Source organism: Pelecanus crispus, chromosome 3 (genome assembly GCF_030463565.1).
Source record: "Pelecanus crispus isolate bPelCri1 chromosome 3, bPelCri1.pri, whole genome shotgun sequence".
NCBI lineage: Eukaryota > Metazoa > Chordata > Aves > Pelecaniformes > Pelecanidae > Pelecanus > Pelecanus crispus.
Genome location: NC_134645.1, coordinates 79,738,172 through 79,760,778, shown reverse-complemented (window position 1 = coordinate 79,760,778; position 22,607 = coordinate 79,738,172). Strand labels below are relative to the sequence as shown.

General features: G+C 36.5%; 1 protein-coding gene across 2 annotated transcripts in view; it reads right to left on the bottom strand.

Annotated features, from left to right (window-relative positions):
* Positions 1–22,607, bottom strand: part of CDK19 (cyclin dependent kinase 19) — a 134,367-nt gene that overhangs the window by 69,352 nt on the left and 42,408 nt on the right. For both annotated transcript variants that reach the window (XM_075707471.1, XM_075707472.1), the window contains exon 3: positions 11,112–11,222. In XM_075707471.1, coding sequence (XP_075563586.1) covers positions 11,112–11,222 — 111 coding nt within the window. The remainder of the gene's footprint in view (positions 1–11,111; positions 11,223–22,607) is intronic.

The following is a 22,607-nucleotide window of genomic DNA, read 5'->3' as shown; positions in this document are numbered from 1 at the left end:
TCTCTTTTTTGAAGGCGATTCAAAGAAACATCTCAAGTAACAAAATAGTTTTCAATTATGTGCTTTTTGAAAGACAGAAATAATAAAGGCAGTTTGCATTTTTATTGAAAGCAATTCAAAATGCTAATCTGTAGAGTGACAAGACTACTAATTACCCAATTCTTTAAATAGGATTTATCTAGTTCAAGATCATCCCTCTCTCCAGGTTAAAGACGTAGCCAATGGCTGTGCTTTCATTAGACCTCTGCTCCCTCCACTACCACCCCCTGCCAAGTTTGCCACTACTACACCCAATGAAAATGGTAACAGGTTAATGTTTCCTCACAGAAAATGCTACCTCTGGCTGTCACCACTACTTCAGCCACTGTCAAATTGTGCTTAGCAAAGGTGTAGACAATATTGTTTAAAGAGAAATAAAAAAACCAAAACCCCTCAAATTAATCAGAACAAGAGCCTGCTTACTCCCTGTCAACAGCAATGTTCCCATGGATCCTTCCACTACTACACATAGTACACATACAACAGTGATGGCTGTATATTAAAAAGCAGTATAAAAGAAATCTACAGGATTATCAGTTTTCAATATACAAATGAGGATTAGTAAACAAACCAAGCTTTTAATACCTGATCCTTTAATTGTGCAATCACTATGAAAACTCTAATGGAAAACCTTAAGGGATCATTTCCTTAGAAAAGTTTTTTCTTGTCATATCACAAGAAGATTTTGTGTCAGAACTTCAACTGGGAGTCCCTACCTTCCAGTACTGCACAATGCTCACCAGATAATGACGTTCATGTATAACTACCATATGATTTATAAAGCAGTAATGACACCATAAACCCCCAATTTAATGTCTTTATTAATACACAATACGAAAAAAATGCAAGAGCAAAGGTCACAACAGAGACCCATAAAACCAGCTCAGCCCTTTTAGAAGGTGCATGTAATCACTAAAAGGGATTTCTACACCTGTTTAAAAACTGGCTGGTACCCACACAAAACATTATTCCTTATAATAAGGGCATACAGAAACTGAAACTGAAAAAGGGACTCATGGGACAGAATAGGACACAACTAACCACAGATGCGCTGAGGAGGAACGCTCTGCCTCTGGCGCTACCACAGCCCCTCTGGTACCCCTCGAGGAAGGGAGCACGATGGCACCAGGCTGCTGCCCTCTGGGTTCTGCCCCTGCCCTCCCCTGTGGCTCCCTGCTTCCTTCCAGCTGATTGGGAACCCTGCCGAAGGTGTTGTCTTGTGAGAAACTGGGAGACTGAGCAGATGCTTAAGGCAATGGAAGAATCTGTTCAGGAACAAGATAACTACTTATTAATCAGGCAGCTACTGGTATGCCAGGGCCATCCACTAGATCAGCAAAGCAAAGCTTACACCGGAGTAGAGGGGGGGAAGGTTTCCTGCGGTGACTCAAAGCGACAGCATCCCTCTTCCTTCCTCTTGTTCCACAGGAACACGTAGGTGAACTTTTGAGGCAGATAACCGGCCCTTACGCTGAGCTTTAGGTATGCAAGTTACCTCTTAACCAGAGCTAGCGCAACTAAATCGGAGCAACACTAAGCTAAGTTACCCGGCCAGACCAGCCAGCCGAGGCTCACCGCCGCACTTAGCAAAGCTGGCTCACGCTCCAGAAGATGGTAGAGCTTGCTCTTATCTGCCTCTGAAATACCACTTAGACACATCCTAAATCATCTTGCTGAGATGTTGGTTTGTCCCAGTCAGAAAGTCTAAGAAAGTACACTCCCTTCTTGAAAAAGTTCTTGAATTGCAGAAGAGAATTAAAACTGATAGTTTTGCTTTAAGCAAGCAGTATCACTACTAGATAAGATTCAATTTCCTACAAAAGCAAATAAAAATTATGGTTGCCAACTTACTCTACAGAAGTTTATATTCATCAAATCACAAACTTCACCCATCACAACTTAGATTAGAGAACTAATTAAAAATTAAACTAAAAACATACTGCAGGACCAAATAGTACAGGGAACTGAAAAGCTGAGTTTGCCCTGTGCCATTGGAATGAATCCATAGTGCTTGTGACCAAGCCCTACTCTCAAGAGTTTTCTAAAAAGATTACTTTATCCAATTTCTTGCATGCAACTAGCCATATGAAGACAGACCAACATTAAACAGCAATTTTAATGGCAGTGTCCATCTAAGAAATAGAAGGGCAAATAGGTGCCACTGCTGAACAGCATCTTTTCTGCTGGAGACAGCAAGCACAGGCTTTTACTTTTTCTTTATATTTTCAGAAATATATCTGTATGGCCCTACCACTGTTGTGGGAAAATATTCCTCAAATTAAAAAACTAACTAACTAAGAGCATCAAAACAAAAATAAACGAATGATTGTAACAATTTGACAAAAGTTTTGGAGATCAGGTAGATCAGGTGTACAGTAAGCTCCAAAGCAAAGGATGCCATACCAGCACAACTATGCTAAAGGAGTTTTTTTTTAACTTGAGCAATTCTGCTGACTTCAGCTATGGCAGAGAGGCATGCTCTTTCCATGTCAAAACATTTAAGATGTAATAGTTTAAATCCAAGACCTCAGGTGTAGAAATGGGTGCAGGTGCCAGCAGAAACTAGGATATTCTTTATACATAACTGCACTATGCGAGTGGATAAGGCATTCTCTACCAGCTTCACTTCCTAAATAGTCCTAAAGTGCAGCCTCAAGTACAGCATAGAACAGCCACAATCTTAGACCTGATAAAGGTAGGGAATAATATATAGGAATTATAGGACTTGTAACCTGCATTTGCCATTCCCCAGATGAGTGCCCTAACCGCTAGGCTTCAAAACCACCCCCTCTTTTCTCTCACTCAGTAAATCTTTTTGCAGAATAGCACAGCATCAAGACTGTCCTGTGATTTGGGAGTATAGATTTGAATCCTGGCAGGTACAAAGGACATTCTGCATCTCTCCCTGGGAACCAGGAGGGGCGCTTGGACATTTCAGCTTCTTAGCTTTAGGTATGCCTAAATTCCCTAATGTATCCATTAGGGAATAGAGAGGACATGCCACAGAGAGGCATGTTTGCAGCAAGAACACAAGCAGACAGAGGGTCAAACAGCCTCAGCATTCTCCATGTCTTTTTTCACTGTCACTCCCTAAAGATAACTTAATTCCTGTATTCTGATAGACCACCTGGCCGCAGAAGCTGGAAAATACCCAGACACATTCAGCAAAAGTCTAGGGAAGCCTTAATCATCAGTGCGCACTATACCAGTCACATGCTACAGAACGGAAACCCATCCCCAACATTATCCAGCCATAATTTCATTTTAATTAGTTCACTGGTACACTAAAGATGCAAGCTCCCTTTCTGATATATCTAAGATATTTCAAAATGAAAGAAGAACGCCTGTCATATGAGGTAAATGAAATCCAAGCAATATTCAAATCTATTCAGAAAAAGTGGCCCAGTCGCTTTCCCTTTCCATGCAACTGTATTTTCAGATTCCCCGATCTTAAAAACATGCTGCTACCGATTGCATTCCATAAACATTGTGAGCCAATTAGGTATTTACTTTTGAAAATAAACATAATGTAAAATACTTCTACTGCTTTTACATATTTTGTTTTAACCTTAAACAAGGCATCAACTTTGTGGCAGTGGCTTTAAGTCTGTATTCTAAATTAAATTAATACTTCATTGACCAATGTTAAAATATAAATTTATTAACATTCTAGAAAAGTAATGAAGCTTCTAGAGGCTTGCTATAATTTGTTGTTTGCAATCTCTGGAACTATTGGTTTTATTTACTAACTGCCTATACCCAGTTTTCGACTTCAAAAAACGTAATAAAAATTGAGGAGAAAAACGAATGAACCCACCTATTTCAGCAAGACCATTTTAGCTTTAGCAAAGCCAAGACCATATAAACAATAACAAATAAACAAGTGAAACAGAGCTAAGCATTCCAAAAGAAAATACAGTGGTGACTCATGAAACAGTATTCAATCTGGTCGTTCATCTGCCTTCTCTATTACCTAATGTGTTTAAATTGGTTTGAAAGTTGGCTGATGTGTACCTATGTACATTTTCTAAATCTTCCACCGTAAACAAAGTAAACATAATGAATTTAGTTTGTTCCATGAAAACCTCAAGTATTTGCTTAGCAGTTAAATGAACATTCAAAAAGATCCTAATTTTAGCCTGCTTCCAAGGAAGTTAAGTTGATGCAAACATACTCTGTCTGTGTTTGTGTCATCCCATTCCTGATTCCAAGAATTGCTGTTCAGTATGACAGAGTTTAAAACGAACAAACAAGTCAGACCTGGAAAGTTTTCATGGAAGTAAGAAGCCAGCTAAAGGAGAGATTTTATGCATGTCTGGCTAAATGAATTTGCAGTGTGAGCTCTTACCTCAAGAGACGTGAGATGATCCATAGACCTCAAGACACAACCCCCTAGAAAACCTGACTTCTTGAGTTCTTGCTTAAGGCAATGCTTGTTTCAAAATTACATGCACCTCCATCAAACTGAAATGCAATCATGTCCACATAGATGCCTCTCCCTGCTGAAGTAAACAGTCTGTTTGCTTCCACACTTTAGCAAAAACCCTTCCTCCTATCCAATCCCTAATCCAACCTTTGAGAATAAACCAGAATTATGTCAATGTGCCAGTAAAAAGTAAAGTTACATTTTAATATTTAAAGAGACAGAAGCTTGGATACACACTAAATTTGTGCCAAAGTCAAGAGGAAGATTCAAATTATATGGTTTCAAGTCTCATTTTAAACATAAAATTATTTCCACCTTCTCTCTTCAGCAATCAATACCCAAACAAAGGTGACAAATATTCTTTAGTGTTAAATGTAAAGCACTTAAAAGGCTATGGAAGAATAAATCAAAATCTAAAGGTGGTATAAAAACTAAATGTGCATTGTTTGCACAATTTTCAAAAAGAGGCAGCAAAGATAGACCCAATTAACCCGAGTAACATTTGTTTGCTGTTCCAAAAATAAATCACAGCTTCATAAGCCTAGAGTTAGGACTCATTTCAGACACCGAAGTTTTAGACACTAAAAAAATTTTGTCAAGGGTGTATCACAAGTAAAATAAAATAAAATAAAAACAAAACTGGGTAGAAGTATTTCTACAGCAGTCACTTACGTTTCCAATTTTTGGAGCATTACAGCAATCAATACATAACAGTCCTTCAAAAGAGAAGGGGGAAAATTGCCTCAACAGCCTCCCTCTAAACGATGCCAGTACAGTGCCATCATCAAATATCTTCTTTAGAATGTCATTAACCAAACTGTCTAATGAAAAAATCCATTTCCAGGTGACAAGAGGTCAACATTTTAATAACAGTGAAAAGATCTTTAATACACTAACTTTTGGTAAAACTAACTTGCTTTAAATACCTAAGCTTTGAAGCACAGAGCAAACAGATTCAGTATAATTTTCCCAGGTTCTGCTGGGGTCTTTCTCGTTCTTCTAAATCTTTCAGACCTAAATATGACAAAATAACTCTATACGATAATAAAAAAAAAAATTAGAATTCAACTGCTCTTTCAGTAGATATTTGAAACACCCAGTACTCACACCACTCTGTTCATATTAATTTTTCACAGACTTCATGCTTTTGCACCCTTGCCTCTGTCTTTGAAGTCTGGTCCTACCTGTTGTCGCCGCCAGTTCTCACATTTCGTGGTACAGGAAATGAACCCACAAACTACCCTCAATTCCCTACAACTCTGGCAGAAAAAGCAAATTTTGTGACATGACAAGCACATTCTCAGAACAGACTGCTATCAACGAGGAATGGCACTGCTCTTTGCAAGAAATCCAACCATCATTTTAATGTCAAAAAGACCCCATCCATTATATTTGGAAGGGATAAATCATAGGGATAAAGACTCTCTTTAACAATGGCTGATGATAAAAATTGTAACTTTAAAGCAATCAAAACCTATGCCAGCCCACTCCCTTCTGCCTCAACAAATCTTACATTCTGCTGCCAGCTAGCAGAATCCTATACTGGCAAATACGCACACGACAGAGAAGACTGCACAAAGAATCACCTAGTGGAGCAGGACTGAATTAAAACAAAAACATACACATGACTATAGAAAATTAAAAGAGAAAAATAAGACTGCTACGCTGAGAAAAACATTTTCATGTATATAAAAATATTTGTGATCAACTAGCATCTGAATTATCCTCATGATTAAGAGCTAAATTGAAGCCTGGTGGAAGGAAGAATTATAACTGATTACACCATATTTGAGGAAGACTTTGCAACTCAGATCTATTAGAAAACATTCATGCAATTAAACAAATGTGCAGGTTTATTGCACAAATCAGTATGCAACATCCTCATAATTTCATTTAGCAAGTAAGAACGTTATTCAAAATGTTGTTAGCTGAAATTAAGTATGTTTATTTGTATATTGAGAGAGTCAGCTAGTGTTACAAAATTCACATGTAGGAAGAATATTTTCTCCTTTCCATTATTTGATGATTATTTTTAGGTACACACAGCTATGCTTATAATCTCTAGCCTACATTTTTAAAAAGAAGAATATATTCATAACAAGTATTTCATATAATACAAAGCCAGTCTGTCCATATATTTTTATTATTATCAACAGTAATTTCAAGCTTAATTTTATTCCAAGTTTCTCAGTGGTATTTGCTGCTAAGCAGTTAGTTGTTAGAGATCACTGGAATCTAATAAGAGAGAAATATTCAAACAAACCTAAAAAATACCCAGATCATGGTTCAACTGGTCTCGGATAGTGAATGTATCATCACATTCAATATTACCACATCACAGTTAATAATTTATTTAATCACTTGTTAAGAACCATCAACAGTTTTTATGGCTATAAAACACATTCAACACATTTTACTGTGATAAAAATGTCACTGTTTTTCAGAATGAGTTTAAAAAAGAAAATTAAGAAGCTTCTCATTTAAGTTACAAACATAGATTTCCAGAAAAGGGGATCTTAAAGCTTTCAAGTTACACACACATATTAAATGAGTCTGAGAGTTAACTCTGTACCATAGCTAGAAAAGTAGATACCCTATCAACTTAGAATATATATAAAAAAAAGAGTTACAAAATTGTTGCTTAGAATCAAAAGTCCTATTTAAAAATATAGAGACTATGGAATTGAAGACATTGAATGTGTGCTTACCTGCAGTACTAAAACCAAAAATGTATGCTTTAGAAAATATTTCCAATACTAAAAAGCTGATGCTGTAAAAGTATAGGAGAGTAGCTGGGAGTAAAAGAAAAGTTCTAAGTATTATAACCTCTCCCATGGCTAAAAGTAACTACACTGACAACAAACAGAATTCACCTCCAGAGCAGATCTCATTTGTATCAAACTTTTCTTAAAGTCCAATTAAGTAATCATCATGCATTTTATGTATTTACTATAAATTTAATAATGTCTTGAAGTGCATAAGCTTTACAAAGGAAGTTCTGGACAGTAGTATACAACTTAAGACTAAGGTAAAATAAGAACATACATGAAAATTGAACAGGAAAATAAGTTATTCCTTAGTGATAAAACAGCAAAACTTCATGCATTTAAACAACCTTTTTTTAAGGTAAAAAATGAACATAGCAGAAAAATACACATATCAGTTGAAGGAATTACATTTTTTCTGGGAAAGATTTCATCCATGCAGAGTTTGTAAGACTATGAAGTTCTAGCTGTGTACTGGAAAAGGTAACTTAAAAATAGTTATCAGTTCCACTTGTGGACTTAAGATTAACTCAGCTATGTCTTAACTGAATTATATTCTTTTATCTCAACATATATTAATCAAGGCAGAAAACCTGGATACAATTTGGATTAAAAGCATCTAAGACCTTACGAGTAGACACTGAAAAAAGAATGCCTCTTACAAGAGAAGGAACAGAAGATGGTTGGTTCTGTGGCTATGAACATCTGAAGCTGAAAGTTTCAGACAATTGGAATATAAAGGTGTGAGACTCAAGCAAGTTACCAGGAATTAAGAAAGGATGTGGCTTATAATGTATGAGATATTCAATGGCATCTGTTAAATCTGTAAAAATACACATTTTTAACCTTGCGTCAGGTGCTCCTTTTACACTGCGGTACAAGCTAAGGAATCTTGCATTTACTTCATAGCATGAACATATATAATCAGTGATGACAGTGTAGACAATACACTATAAATTAACATATGTGGCACACCCAACAGCCTAAGAATTTTACCAGTTGACAGAGACTAATAGCCAAGAAAAATGATAAGGAAATAAGTCTATGGATTACACTAAGAATTTCGGTAATTAAAGCAAACAAGAGTTATAAATCAATTGGTGAAAAGAATTGCTATATTTTTAGACATTCTTTATCGTAATCTCATGAATGGCTTTGCATTGTTTTGTATAAGGTAACTTCAGAGGTGATGAAGGAAAAAAATCTTTGATAGGCTTAGTTATTAAACACAGAATATGTTTGTAGGCAAGGACAACATAGTAAGTCTTCTCCAATACCTGTCAAAAGTAGTTCAAATTAGCAAAACTTTCTTCATCCCTTGGTAATGACATCAACAGAAGTTATAGCAAATTATAAAGTATGCTGCTATCTATACTCAAATTACAGATTTGAGCAGTCTAATCCTTGGGAATTAATTGCAAAGTAAAAAAAAAAGTTCTTGCTCACCATAAAAGAACTTTTTAATAAGCTTAACTGGCACCATAACTTTTCCTCATTAGAATGGGACAATTTTTTTCAGTATTACAAAATGAACAAAATAAGATAGCATCTAATATAGTTTATTCATCTCTTGCCAAATGTTTCCAGTACAGACGCTGAAAATTTAATGATTTTAATTAATCTGATGTTTGTAAGTGATGAGCATTTACTCTTCTTCTTGAAGCCAACGGGAGTTACTAAAGCTGGGCAGCTTTGAACACAAGGATGATTCCCATACTTACAGACAAATTTCGGTAAGTAACTCTAAGCTACCTACACTTGAAACCGTTGGTCTCTGGGAATCTACGTCTCTCTAGTGACAGCACATCTACAATTGCAAAACTTAAATCCTTCTAAACGAATACCCACAATGAATAGACTTATTTTGTTTTTATGTAGTGCTGGCAGAGCACATGGTGCTAAGCAATAACAAAATGTGCCAGTCCCCTACGACGATTTCTACCCCAAAGGGCTGAAAGGGCACAAGCTGTAAAGCACAGGAAATGCAAAACACAACACAACACAGACAGAATGACAAGTGGTTGTTATTACTGAAATGCGTTACAAAGTAAGTGGATTTTCAGGAGTTTTTTTGAAGGAGGATAGTGAAGGATCTTTACGTACGTTAATTGGGAGGCTGTTCCATGTGTAGGAGGCAGCGTGGAAAAAGACACAAAGTTGGGAGTGAGCAAAAGAGACAAAAGGGGAATTAAGAGTGATGCTTGGGAAGTGCTGACGATAAAGGAAATGAGGACCAAGGTTAAGCCAGAACCAAGAGTGCCTTGAACATGGCTAACTTTATGCAAGGGAGGAAAAAGAATTCCTGGCAAAGGCTTAAGAAGCAAGGAAACATGGGCAATTATACAGGAAAGGAGAAATGATTTGTGTAGCATGTCCCATAGGAAAAAAAAAAGTAAGAAAGTTAGGAAGTGGGAGACCAGTTCACATCAAATAACTAGTGTAACAAACATTTCAGTCTCAAATAATAGAAAAGAATTAACTTCACTGAGATTATGACCAATACCCAGCCAGATGTGAGGTGTGGTAAAAACATTCAACTGCAGTGATGCTTTATCTAAAGCTGTTAAATCATGTGAAAAAATCACCATGTAGTGTAAAAACCACATGCCCAAAATAAATTCAAATGGAAAAGGTTAGAAAAAAGGTGTTTTAAACATGCCATTCAATGTAGCAGTAAAATGTGTTTGTTGTGGTTGTTCTATAAAATGAGTAAATTCAATTGATGCACAAATAAATTCTGTCCATACAGGGTTTCAGCTGCTGCATTCCTATTCATCATCACTATCACCAGTTGTGAGAAATACACAAACTCCCAGCGTACACTGAACTTTGATGAAGAAAACTTTTAAAATACAATGCTGCTACCCCATAAGAGAAATAAAATTAAATGTTTTTTAAGCATATGAAGGGGAATGAAATACCATGACTTTACTTGTTCTGAGCCAGAAGTATCTTTTTGCATGGTCTAAGTTTACTTTCCTTCCAGATTACAATTTTGTACTTAGCTCTCAAGACACAAAAAAAATTGAGCATTTTGTCACTAACATTAGTAATAGCAACTTCTGTATTACTGAAGCCTTAAAAAGTAATATTGGAATTAATATTACCATTTCCCCTCCTTGCCAGTATTTTCAAAGATATAATAAGCATATTGATTACTCTTAGTAAGTGTTTGATATCTTTTGGGTTTAAACACAAATCCAGGTGCAAGCAACTCACATCTTATAAGTGTGGAACTTGAATATTTGTAGCCAAGTTCAACTTATGATGTCATTGATGTCCACCTCTACAATAGATTAAATCAAATCATATCATATTTTGCTGGAAACTTAAAAACATCTAAGACATCTAAGTCTCTATACCTCTTCTACATAGTGATAGTCCATCGGTAGGCCCAGTTAGCAGTGCTTACCTTTTTTTTTTTTCCTTATTTTCTTTCCACTCATACTGTCACAAATTCACTGTTTAGAAATAGATGATTTGATGTTGGTCAATTCCACTGTATCTCAGTGAGAGGACTCAGTAAAGCAGTCCCTCTCCTTTTTTTTTTTTGTGTGTGTGTGTGTGTGTAAAACTGCAGGAAAAAGAAAATACTAAATACATTTCCAAACTCTATTTTAGAAGGTCTCAATTTAGGAATGCTTTCTTTAACTCCAATTAAAGCTTGTAGGAAAATTCTTTTAGCTTCAAAATGAAATCTGAAAAAAATTCTACATAGCCTTTTGCAGGTTTTATACAAAGAACAGGATGTCATTTAGACCTTTCATTACAGAGCAAGAAATTCATGCATCTCTGCGCTATATGAAGGTGTGGCACACACCCTGCAGTTTGAACAAGCTCATATTACGCTACCTCAAACACTCAGGAAAATCTCTACTTACCCACAAATCATGTTCCGCATAATCAAACAGCAGCCAAACCTTTCTGTCACTGTGAGAAAGGAAAACCTTCTGCAACGCAATCACATTAGGGTGCTTCAACTCTCGTAAAAGCTGTAGAGAAACAGAGAAGCTCTTGTTACTTCTGTGCTTGTTAGGAAAAGCAAACACAGCAACGAAAAAACCAAACGGGTCTTAGCACAGAGAGCAAACAAATAATCCTAAATCGGGCTCTAGAAGAAAAGATGCCACTGATTCAACACATTATCCTCAAACTGTCAAAATGAGGATATGCACAGCCCCCGTGGCATGGGTCGCTGCCCTGCAAGCACTGCTGCCGTCACTCGCTACCCTTCCCTCCGTTCCACGCTCAGCGCACAGCTGCCCATCCTACCTATTTGTCCCACTCGCCGCCAGCTTCTGTCTTCAAGGATGTTACCACACACAAACCTAACTGTTCTCTCATCAAAAGTGAACATCAGGATTTAAGGATGCCAGAATGAAGCTTGTGCAGCTGGACCAATTTATGTGGACACCCCAGTTCCTGATCACCACATAATTACTGTACTACCAATAATTTTCTTTTGCATTGGATCCCTGCCTTGTTTGCCCTCCAGTCCACGGGGTGGTGGTTCTCAGAACATAAGGGTGTTTTCAAGGAAAAGTTTACCAAAACCATTTGTCTAATGGTTGTTTCAACTACTATCCTGTAATCCAAAAATAAAAACAAGCTTATTTACTGCTTGCCAGAAAGAAAACTAGGTCTCATGACTAATTAGACAACACATAAAAGCATGCACCACTGCTGAAGTCACCCTTCTGCCAGATTAAATCAATCCTCGGGAGAAGCTGGGAAGCACTATTCCCAAAAATATAATTTCCAAGGAATCACTTTTTTTTTCTCCACTCCATACTGCAGTCACAAGAATGATCAATCACTTCTGTTTTATCTGAAAATTGCTTGCATCTGCAGCACTAGTATATAAATTGCCAAGAATCCATTCATAATGGTGAAATAGTAAATGGAGTAGGTTCCAAGGCACATTTGAGATTAATTAATCTTCCATCTTTTTTACCTTACAGAAAAAGACAAGAGATGTTTATTTTAGGGGAAAAAAATCAGGAAGAGGACTAATTTTAAATTGTATTATCCTTTGGCTATAGAGGTATCTGTCAAGACAAGAAATCTTCTAAAGAATATTACAACTGCTTAAATGTATTCCAGTTTTCCAACAAATTATATACTTTAAAATGCTTTTTCTACCATGCACTAAGTGTTTTATCCTTTTTGTTTCTTTCTCTCCCTAACACTAAGCATTTCTAGCTGTAAAAGAAAGAAATTCCTCCCTAATGAACTGATCAATACTCACACCCAGGTATCATTTATGAGATACAGTAAAAATAATTTTCTCACATAACACATAGTAACAACTTGCAGAATTATAAACTAACAAAACCCTACAAATCAAAATTGTCTCTTCAACATGCATCAAGAGATGTTGCTGTATACCTTGCCTTTAGTAATATTAAAAACTATTTTCCAGTAGGGATTTGATGTGATGCCTCTGCCTTTTTTCTTTTCTTTTTTAATAATGAGTTCTTTTCATTTTAGGATAATTTTTAACCTAGGGGGAGAAAAAGAACCATTATGGTAGGCATATTATTTTTTTTAATTGCTATTAGATTTTTCTTAAAGATACTGTTGGCCGTAATAGCAACATAAAATAATTCCAAATTGTGTTTAAAAAAAAAGCATTCTCTCACAATAAGTAAAACTTTGTAGTAAGAAACAGCCAAAAAGAATATAGTTCCTTATCAAATGCTAGCATATAATAAACAAGTTAATAAAAATATTATGTGGAGCATAAGAATAGAAAGAACGCCTAAAGTGTTGTGCATTAACAGAAAGGTGCTACATGAAAACGAGACAGGAATGTGTATATTCTGCAGCTCTCAAACACCACTGCTCATGCTAGTCCACACAAGAGAAACTGTACGTGGCAGTGGTCACCATCTATCAGAACAGCCTGATTAATAAACGAAACCTGAAACCTCTCCTTTTCACACAAGTCATGCAAAAGGATACTTTCATATTAAAGAAAGTGGTAAATTCCTTATCCTAAACAATGACATACACTCATTTACAATGAGTAAGTTATTTCTAATGCCTTGTTCTCCTCTTTTGAGTCAACTTAGATGACACAACAAGCACCCTTATCCAAACCCAACATTTTTCACATGACAGAAACTGCTACTGGTATGATCCTAAACACTGATTTTTGTAAAAACCACGAGAACATGAGGAAGAAATCATTATGTTAGTTTTATACTACACATGTTGAGTTTCTAAAAAAGAATGTCTGTATCTGACCTGAAGCTGAAGAATAGAGCGCTCTAAGGCCAACAAACAGTCCCTGCAAAAAAGTTTCTGATGCTGTATTTTTCAGCTACTGGATGACTGTTTGTAGTTGCAGCCATAGATGGCAAGAGCTCCCACCAAACTAAGAAAAGTCTGTTTACACACGTTACAGATGCACTCTCTACCCGCCTGCTTCTCAAGTCTGCTCTGCCTGGAAAATCTAGCAATTTTTCTAGCATACTGTAAATACTGTACCATACTCAGGGGAGGTTTAGATTGGATATTAGGAAAAATTTCTTCATGGAAAGAGTGGTCAAGCATTGGAACAGGCTGCCCAGAGAGGTGGTGGAGTCACCGTCCCTGGAGGTGCTCAAAAAACATGCAGACGTGGCACTTCAGGACATGGTTCAGTAGGCATGGTGGTGTTGGGTTGATGGTTGGACTGATGATCTCAGAGGTCCTTTCCAACCTTAACAATTCCTAGTATTACTTTCATTAAAAAATAATCCAGCCACCAAGCCAGGAAACATGAAATTAATTATTACTCTACCCTTAATTGGTTTAGTGGTAGACTTGGTAGTGTCAGGTTACTGGTCGGACTTGATGATCTTAACAGTCTTTTCCAACCTGAACAATTCTATGATTCTAAATTAACATGTTAAAAGCAATAAGATTATTTTTAAAGTTGCAATCTAGAGATGTTCCAGTACTTTAATCATAGGGGCTACAGCAGCCTTATAAATAACAATGTATTTCTTTCCTCTCAAGAGGAGCAGTTACAAAGCAAAACATTTCAGAGACATGAATACTTACCAAAACACATCTTATCTAACAGTTATATTTAAGAGGATATTCATAATTTATACAGAACATTTAAGGACTTGATTTCCTGACTTAAATTCATTCTGCAGTTGTATTGGACACTGACCAGTATCAAAAACTAGACTGAAAACTTGTCAAATTATTTTGTCCCATCTAGCAGTTTGTAATAGAAAATACTGATAAGTTATTATTAAGAATATTTAAATAAGCTTTCGTGTTACCTATTCTGTGCTCCAACAGACGAACAAATTTGTTAATTAAGGAGGAAGACAACTCATTCTTTGTGTATTCCCATTTGTCTATCTGAAGTGAATGCTTTGCAATTACCACGTATAGTCATTTTGGAAGTGCTTTTGTAGTTTTAGCAAATTACGGATCTTTATACCTTCTTCTTCTACGGAGCCACAACCCTAACATAGCAACAGGCCGTAAGGAATTTCATGTAAAACAGAAAGCTTCAAGTGGAAAGAAGTGGCACACATCCAAACCAGAATGGTTTTAAAGGCTTTGTTGCATTCTGGCCGTCAAGACTACCAGTGCCGCAGCAGCTGGTGGCTCAGCAGTGGGAGCCAGACCAAGGAAACGTCGGCTCTCGAGTCCAACGCACTGGGTCAGGAACGGGAGCTCTGCTCTAGCTACACTGGGCTTGCAACAGTGCTAGGCACCAACGAGACGAGGTCAAAAAGTATAGCTTAGGGTACAAGTAACTAGCTTGAGTCACGAACAGAAATGTTGGCCAGATTTACGTCTGAAAATAATCTCCTCTAGAGACGGACTACAGCAGAAGAGAGGGTGACCGCAGGGACCGAAACAACGTTACTCGCACGTACAGAAAGAGCAGAGATGAGGAGAGTCATTCAAAAAGCACTGGAAAGACACGATCAGAACGGAATACAGGGCAGAAACAAATACACAGCTATTGAAATCAAGATACAGCAAATTTCAGACAAGTGCTTCAAAGACAACTGTTGATCTAAGATTTACCTAAGAAGAAATCAGAGACTTCAGAAACAATATTTTCATTAAAGCAGACAGGTAGAAGCCAGTAATGTAAAAAGAAGGGGATGTACTTAAAGCTACTTGCGTCACAGTTATATCAACTACCTACCCTAACGACTTTCATGTTTGACCGGAATTTAGGCAATATTTAATTTCTACACCAGCCACCTAATTGTATTGTCATTAGTTTTCACCAAAATGGCTTCAAAATTATGTATTGCTTTAAAGGATGCCAAAGGTAGCACCTAGTTCTTCAGCTAACCCTAATCCTGAAAACAAAGACCTAACTCATCTCAGGTTACATTTGCCACTCTGGCTTTTCTGCCAGCTTCTGCTATGAAGGGCTGGGAGTTCCTAATGCCTTTGTGCAGGCTGAGAACAAACCTGACTTTGAATCCTTGGAATAAGGGAGTAGAAAAACTCATTTTTCAATATATTGTCCAAATAGGAGATATAGGGCAGAACGGGAAAAAAAAAGAGAGAGTTGTAAGACTACATTTAGGTAAGACTTTAGCCTAGTCTAATGGCTCACCTTGCAGTTTTGCCTTTCCACTACTCATCTTATTAGCTGTCACATGCCACACACCTCTAACAGTTAAGTCATGCACATTTTCCTGAAAAGGTTGTATGTTCGTTCACCACCATAAACATGCTTCACAAATGTGCATTTTAGCCATACCTAGAATCCCAAGGACAACTTCAAAGACATGGTAAGTGATTGTCTACAGCTTTTCTGCACCACAGATTGCCGTATAAACTTTAAACATACAAAACAGATGCATGAAACATAATACCAATACTATTTTTCTTAGGTCTTGTGCAGAAGTAAATCAGTTTGGAGACTTGGTTAATTCACGTCTAAAGCTAGAAAGAAGAAATTAATATACTGTCCTAGTAATTGTAAGATTCCAGTGTACCTGACAATATTTTATTGCAGGATAACAACCTGAACATAAAAAGGATCTGCAAGTGCTAGAATTTATTACTAAGTGAACACAGCATCATCTTTTAATAGTACTTTAGCTTATTGTTCCTCTAAAATTTAAGTTCCATACCCAACTTGCAGTAAAATGCTAATAAAAACTTGTCTCTCAGGTGAGTTACAGTACCTTTCTTGCTTGGTAACAGCATACAAAGCAGTTTAGGCAGAAAGTCATTGAGAAGGACATCATTCTGAATTGTCAACATCTGTGCAACTTTGACTCGCCTGTGCAATGGCTTTCTTGTAAACATATTAGATTTTTTTTTTAATTATTCTTCTGGTCAAGAGAATTGTACAAGCATCTTTGCTCATCACAGCTCTTGGTTGATGCCACAGACTCAAATTTTAAAATGCTGCGTTTGGATAGCCCAAATAGCCTGAAACAGCTTGTATGATTCCAGACAGCTCCACAGTATATGCTGAATTGCTCGTAATTTCTTCTGCTGTCTGACAAGTACTCTCACGAGGGACACCGAGCATTTCCCTCAAGTGAATGTCTCTTATAGCAGGTGAAGGTGGAGGTCATGACTGGAAAGTCTCTGATGCCTGAGAAAAAGTTAAGTCGGCAACAGAATTGGTATAGAAGCTTGAAGCATTGGAAATGTAAAGTGTCAACAGTCAAGCTGAGTTAGAGTTTCCATGGAAAGTCAAAATAAACAGAAAAGATGGTGCAGCCAGAGATGGAGCACAAGAGAGTGTGCAAGCACAAGAACAAGAAAGTAAAAGTGGGATATCATATAGTTTAAAGACAAAAAAAAAAGACCTAAAATGTTTTACCTCAGGTTTTAATGACAGCTATGATACTGACAGAAAGAACACACACATAAAGGAAATGCCCCATGTTTAAGAAAGTGAAAATTAGCACAAGTCAGACACAAGCGGAACTCAGAGGTGTCATCATATGATTAGCAAATACAGCACATACATTTATATAGAGGACAGAGAAAGGACACAAGGCATTTGCAGACCTGTTAATCCAAGAACAGTATCATGCAAAGCATGCAAAAAACATTTTGAAACCATGAATATAAAGAAAAATGTATTAAAAATAAACTATCTCTGAAAACTGATTTTCTATACAAGCAGAGATCTGTGTTCAAATTTCAACTTAATAAGAGTGTTAAGTACTTCGTCAGATGGGAAAGATGACAACTGGAAGAAGTTTGAGGTGAGCAAGAAACTACCTGAAAAGGCAGTTGCTGATGGAAAACATTTCAAGGTAAAGTAGTTCTATATATCAACTATTTGGAGAGTTACTAAAGGATAGGTATTGTGTTTATTAATAAAACCCATCTTAGCATCAAAATCACAAGTGTGAACAAAATTACTTGATTAAATAAAAGTAGCATTCCCAATGAATAAAAGGAGTGTGATAATACATCACCTTTTACGATACTTTATTCTATGACTCAATAAACAAAGGGTAACAGCAATGGGATGAAGTTAACAGCACAAAATCTGAATTCATGCACTTAGAAACTAACCAAGAATTTCTACTACAGACTGAGAGGTCCAAGTGACAAAAAGGTAAAACTGGATTAGTATAAAACAACAAAGAAAATTAAGAGGGTAAATCTGATACTAGATATACTAGTTGAGGTATTTACAGAAAAGAAAGGGATGTATTGATACCAGTACACAAAAGGCTTCTGTGATATTTTTTTAAAATACTATTGTGATATATTTTTAAAATAATATATACAATTTTCTTTACCTATGCTTAAACACCTCCCCCTCCACACACAGAGAAAAAGCTGGACTCACCCTGAAAGAGGCAAAGGGTGATCAAAGGAGCGAACAATCTATCCCTCAACAGGAAAGAAAAAGCTTGCTCAATTACCGTAACTAATCAAATCTTGAAAGGAAATAAGATTGATATCCACTAAAATACAAAGGCATGAGCACCAAAGATGAAAGACATAATTACACTAAATGGCAATCATGGTTTAAGAACAAACAGATAAAACTGATAACATATAAATTTGCCCTGCAAGATGGCATCTCATGAACAGGAAGGTTCAGGAACAGCTTTTCAATAACAGGGAAAGCAGCGTATCTCATTTGCAGCTTGATCATCATTGGAAAAAAAATTATTTGATGAATTTGATATAACAGTCAGCCACTAGATTCAGTGATGTAATGTCTATGTAGTATGTGCTTTTATAGAAGCCTTCATGAAAGGTGGGTTTCATGAGGTTTTATTGATCAACTCCAGAAGATGAAAAAGATCATGTACTGATTGATAGCCAGCTCCTACAGTAATTTGGTTTAACCTCTCTGAACTTAGCCTACAAATTGTCTGTCACCATATAACGCAAGGAACTACATGAAGTAGGCTAGCAACTAGGAATTCTCTTGCTCTTTTGAGGTATAGAAAGTTCTGCCTTTTTCTCCCCAAAGAAAATGACAACTTCTGTCAGACAGAAGGATAAGAGTTACACTGTTACCAATGTAAACAACATGATCAATTATGAAGGCGTTTAGCACATTTAAAATTAGTCAGACAGTATGCTCCTCAAGGAAATAACTCTTGCACAGAAACACTTTTTCACCATAGGATGAATAATGCTTTCTAGCCACCACCTACAAGAGCAGGGTGAGGACAGACGCTTTCATCTCGCTGTGAAGGAAACCCAAGAAAAATTAGAGAAAACAGGAAGACAAACACTGCTCTCACTACTTACACTAGTAAATCTTGCAGTAAACATGTATTTCTGTGTCAGTGATGACAAAACCCATAATCATCTTCAGAAATTTATTCTGAGGCCAATCTCATCTAAGAGGTGTTCCTATCTTTCATGTAGTTTACTCCGGTCTTTTGATCTACGTAGTTAAACTGACCTGGAACAATCTTAGTAGATGGAAATGCACTCTGCAATGTATTTAACTGTTTTCCAGGTTAGAACCAAAACATTTAACTGGCAGAGATGTGGATCAGAAGAAGTCACAGGGAAGACCAAAGCACGAGCCCGATTGCTCATAAAAGCAATTGTATGGTGTAGAATTTTAAAGCCGCCTCTTGTGTGACGAATATATTCAAAGCCTCTACGGTCACTGAAGTTGGTTTTAAATTGAAGCTGGGGTTTTCAAAGGAACACAAAGAGCATCATTTTACTCCTTCAGAAGCTCTTTAAAAATTCCAACTTACTTAGATGTTATTAATCAAGACTAGATCCTCTCCTCTGTGTTATTAATATTATCCTTTCCACATAGATCTTCTAATGCCTATTATCATATTGAGCTCACGCTGCAGCTTTTCCCTCAGGGAAGTATATACGGGTATATACCTTTTTTATAAAAAGTAAAAGCAGGCAGCTGTTAATTTTATTAAACTTGTAAGAACAATCCTTTGCTAACTGTGCTACAGGTCTCAAAGTTATCAGGAAGACGAAAAGAGAGGGGAACTGAAACAGTGTACCACATTAAAAAACTAATCAAAATTCAGCTTTGTTTAGTGTTCCAACTGATGCTCAAGTTTGGGATTTTCCAGTTTGGATTCCCTTTTCTAGTTGGAGAAAGTCCACTTACAGAGTTACTGCATAACTGAAGTAAAAAAAAAAAAAGTCTTTACCTAGCAATAGCTTCAGACTAGAGCAGGTACAGAGCGTTCATTTATCAGTCCTTCCAGCTGTAAGCTGTCTGTGGCTGGCACATGTGTAAGAGGTCTCAAAAAGATGTAGGTGACATAAAAATGGACATGGATACACATACACACACACAAAAAAAAAATCAAAAAAACCCTGAAACTGTCCAAAGAACCTAAGAAGAAAGGTAAAAGTTTAAGTGGCAGCTTAAGCTCTGCTTCAGAGAGGACATATTCTCTGTATACTGGTCTGGTCAAGCCCTGTCCTTGGACAGCCTTTGGCATGCAAAACCAAGTAGGGGAGGCAGACTGAAATGCCAAAAATTAACAACTGCTGTTCTTACATGAACTGCTAGGAGTGCTTCCTCAGTTTACAAAGCACACTCCAAATTAAAATTAACCAGCTAAAATATTTTAAAGCATGAGTCCAAGCAGACTCTCTTCTTCCCTCTAATTCTCTTACAAGCACGCAATTTTAATCAGTTTTATCCCAAGCAGTCCTTCATACTGAAACATCCCTCCAAGTCTGCTCTACACGTCCTTCAACCTTCTCCTTTCTTCATGCTTCCACCTCTCTGAAGCACACAGCCCCCAAACTGTGAGGGCTCCAAACTCCCACAAGAGAAAGATAAAGTATGTTCTAAAAAATAAGTAAGTAAAAAGATGCTGAACAGAATCTAGCCAGTAAATTGCCAAATGTCAAGACAGGAAGAGGACAAAAACCTGCCCCACCCTCCTCCTATGACAAGGATTAAGAAAGTATTTATTCTATAAATATTTTCATTTCGGGAGCTGAAAATGGTCTGGCATTACTAAACATCATTATTCTTCTGAAACAAAAGCTTGCTTGGCAAAAGACTTTTCGTAAGTGTTACATTTTAACTAAAATAAAGGAATAGAAACTAGGGTAACTCCATTTTTAATTCTTGAGGTTCCTAGCAAAAGAAAATTCAGTAACTTTATCATTTTCCTTGAAGAACATAGGCAGAAATACAAGTATAATGATTCTTCCATTTCTTAGTTACCAATATGGTATACCATGTCGTAGACTTTTAAACAGAAAGAATGAACTATTGAAAAACTACTTCCAAAACAAGAAAATTGTTAATTTTTAATACAACTATATAAGGAAATGACAACATTAAGATCATACAATATCAACTTAGCTCCAGTGCACATATTAAATATCATTTATTTTCATATCTTTTCTATAAAATATGTCTGAATTATTATTGAATTTCTGTATCTTCCTAAAAGAAACAATTATGATTGAATTCTATGCTCGCTCTTCTGTTAAAGGCAGCCCTGTAGTCAAATTTGGTCAGAGATTTAACAATAACCATTTTCTTCCCAATTGAAAGGTATAGAGAAGTTTAAGCTCTGTCTCTCTCAACAGAGATGTTTTTCTCCTTATTTGGCCTACAATAAAAGAACATTCATCCACTCAGATAACACCAACAACTAAATTGGAAACATCTATAGAAAGTAGCTCTGCTAAAACCTGCTAAAAAGCAATATGGAATGTTTGTCATTTCTGAAGATTTTAACATACCCTGAATTCACTTTTCAGTTGACTAGAAGTGTCTTCTGTTACTGAGAAGATAAAGAAATATCCCATCAAACTATCAAAGACTCTTAAACCTAAAGCTATGTTAGAACAGTCTTTACAACGGGGTGGGGGGAATGACACACCACTTCGCTAATATATCTTTAAAATTTGGAAGTATGGTCACATAATCCACAAACCTACACATTCAGTCTGGGGTTTTAAACTGCAACAAGTTTTCCCTTGCAGTGCTTATTCTAACATTTCTGCACTTTTCTGATTTCCTGGCAACCAGTTGCCACTTGCTCTTGCACTGTATCTCACAGATAATAAACAGTGACGGCAACTGAGGTTTTCCAAAGCCCTTGTAGAAGGGCAAATAACAAGACCAGACATCAATTCTGATCAATCGTCCATTTTTCAAAGTAGGTTTTCCTCTCAAAAAGACTTCAGAAAGATAAATGTTAGATGAACCAGAGTAAGAGGAATAGTGTTTTAGCAAAAGAATGGCCAAAAAGTATGTTTTTCCAAACTCAACATAATTAATTATGGAACCACAGTGATGCATCTCTCAAGAGGTAATAAATTTCTAACCTATGCAAAGGATTGCACAGTGATTGCAGTGCTATCTGGAAAAGAATTCCCATAGAAAATATTTTTACAACCTATTTTTCCTTTATTCCTAAAGTTTACTTATGACCTCCTCTACCTGACTTTTTGATTATTATTAAATCAAATTTTCATTTTTGTGACACACTTCCATTTTCCACAGTTTATACATTACAAACTACACAACACAAATTATAATACAAGTTATGTGACAATTACCATGAAAATAAAATCTAGATCTTGAAAAAACTTCCATCCAAGAACTTCCTGTATCCTACTAGTGATAATGACCAGACTCCCAACTTAGTAAATATGTCTATTGGACTCAGAGAAAAGCGCAACTCTGCACTTCTGCTTTTGATCCTGAAGTTCGCTATCACATGATATGAAAATTTGCTGGGTTTGCTTCTCTATAGACTCAGAGCACATCAAGCATGACAATGCTGAGCTGCTCAACACCCTTCTTGCACCTATACCCAAGATCCAAAATCTCTGTCAAAACCACCTGTAAAATTCGGTCCATGAGGGGTTCTCTCAGATGATATATAACAGATTTGGCTCTTTAACAAATTGGCTGAGACTGCCAGTATCTCCTCTTA